The sequence below is a fragment of the Aquarana catesbeiana genome, linkage group LG05 (genome assembly GCF_042186555.1).
Source record: "Aquarana catesbeiana isolate 2022-GZ linkage group LG05, ASM4218655v1, whole genome shotgun sequence".
Lineage (NCBI taxonomy): Eukaryota > Metazoa > Chordata > Amphibia > Anura > Ranidae > Aquarana > Aquarana catesbeiana.
Window position 1 is genome coordinate 590,495,707 of NC_133328.1, and position 1,986 is coordinate 590,497,692.

The 1,986-nt window shown below is 43.9% G+C and overlaps 1 protein-coding gene across 1 annotated transcript in view; it reads right to left on the reverse strand.

The window, feature by feature from the left end:
• Nucleotides 1-1,791, reverse strand: part of NUDCD1 (NudC domain containing 1) — a 266,321-nt gene extending 264,530 nt beyond the window's left edge. The window contains exon 1 of the mRNA XM_073632155.1: nt 1,565-1,791. Within this exon, the coding sequence (XP_073488256.1) occupies nt 1,565-1,679 (115 nt within the window). The 5' untranslated portion in view covers nt 1,680-1,791. The remainder of the gene's footprint in view (nt 1-1,564) is intronic.
• Nucleotides 1,792-1,986: the final 195 nt, after the last annotated feature.

The window sequence follows — 1,986 nt, forward strand, 5'->3', positions numbered from 1 at the left end:
GGATCAAGGAAGATTTATTTTCGGTATCGGTTTCTGCACCAAAAAACCCATTCGGTGCATCCCTAATATTTACTTTATTATTTTTACATTGTCTGCTTTTATTCCTATTACAGGAAATGTAAACATCCCTTGTAATAAAAATAATGCATGACAGGACCTCTTTATGGGGACATCTGGGGTCAATAAGACCCCACATCTCTCCTCTGCCCTGGAAAGCCGGAGATTAAAAAAAAAAAAAAAAAAAACACAACACCACACACATCGATCTTTGCTTTCCAGGGGGAAAAAATTACAATGTTTATATCTGTCAGAGCTGGAAGTGACATCATGACTTCACTTTTGGACTCCCAGGATCTTACAGATGGCCAGGGATTTGGTCTCGGGGTCCTCAATCGCATGGGGGGGGGGGGGGGCGGAAAGGCACCATTGGGTGGTGGGAAGGGGGGGGGGACCGACTCCTCCCGCTGCCTGTAAAAGCCATCCAGGGGCTAATCAGCCACTAGAATGGCTTTTACAAGAGAGGGAATCACCGGCTAAAAACAAAGATATCTGGACTTTGCCTGTAGCCATCATCCAGATAATACCACTTCAACCCAAGGACGTCATATGATGACCTTCTGGCAGGAAGAGGTTAAACCCAAAATTATAATACATGGCAGCTTACCAATCATTAGATGTGGTGGCCGCATTCGTTTTCACCCGGTGATCTGACTAGTAACACATCTCCTGTATTACTGAGGCAGAACTCTGGGGGAATGAGCACAGGAGGCACAGCAGCATTGTCAGTCTGGGGGGGGGGGGGTGTTAGATTATTAGCAGATACCCGAACAAACTGAAGCCAAACTCCATCTCACGCTTTATAATTAGTTACAGCAAACCATTTTTTCCCTTTGAGATAAAAGGTTTTGCATGAATACATAAAAGTTGACCATTGTAAGCACCCCTGTCAGTGTTATGTTGTTTGTTCCATCCATGCAAACCAATACATTCTGCTGGAGAGCTTGTGCTTAAAAAAAAAAAAAAAAAAAAAAAAAAAAAACACACAAACACAGACTTGTTGGCTGAATCAAGAATAAAAAGAAAGAATAATAATGCAGCCATCACATCTAAGAATTGGTAAGCTGCGGTATAATACATTTTAAGGGGTTAGAGCTTCTGTCTGTCTTTTTGGTGGATTTGCTCTAATAATCCTGCTCACTGATGTCCCCAGATAGGGTAGTCGGGGTAAATCCAAAAACTTTAAAATTGTCACAAAATCAGGAAGTACGGGGGAAATCTTCCGATGGGGACAACAGTCTGGGAGGGGATTATCTTCACATTAAAGAGATATTCTCTCACTTCCTGTTGAGTCTACCAGACAGGAAGTGGAGGGAAATCTCTACAATAACAAGACAGGGGTTCTAATTCCTCCCTTACTCTATCCAAAAAGGAACACAAAGTGTGTGCTGTGGATATCAATGGGGGATTCTTGTCTGCAATGCCATTCTCCCCCCACCATGTATAAACCAGCCCTGAATCCAGAAGATGGACACACATGTGATGGTTCCATGTGTCACACACTCACCAGCATCCAAGTCCACCCCATAACAAGGCAGGGGGTCTAGGGACAACTTGTAGCTCTCAAACTTGGGATCCAGCAGCTCCCTGTTCACCCTCAGAGAGCAGTTAGCCGCCTCCATGCTTCCAGCACCCCAGCCCTGTCACTTCCACACACACACTTCAGTACAAACAGGAAACCGGAACCTTCCAGTCATGGACCAGCGCGCCCTCCCGGAGCGGAACCATTTACACGCGGACTTCTGAGAAATGCATGCCGGGAACTGTAGTCTATTTGAAAGGACACTTTTTTTAACCACATCAAAACGACTCAAAAATAAACCAGACTTGTTACGTATTATACAACTAAATAGGTTCTCCACTGCTACTGTTGACATAATTAATATATACATTTTTTATTGTGTGTATCGCCATAGTGTGCGTGACGTA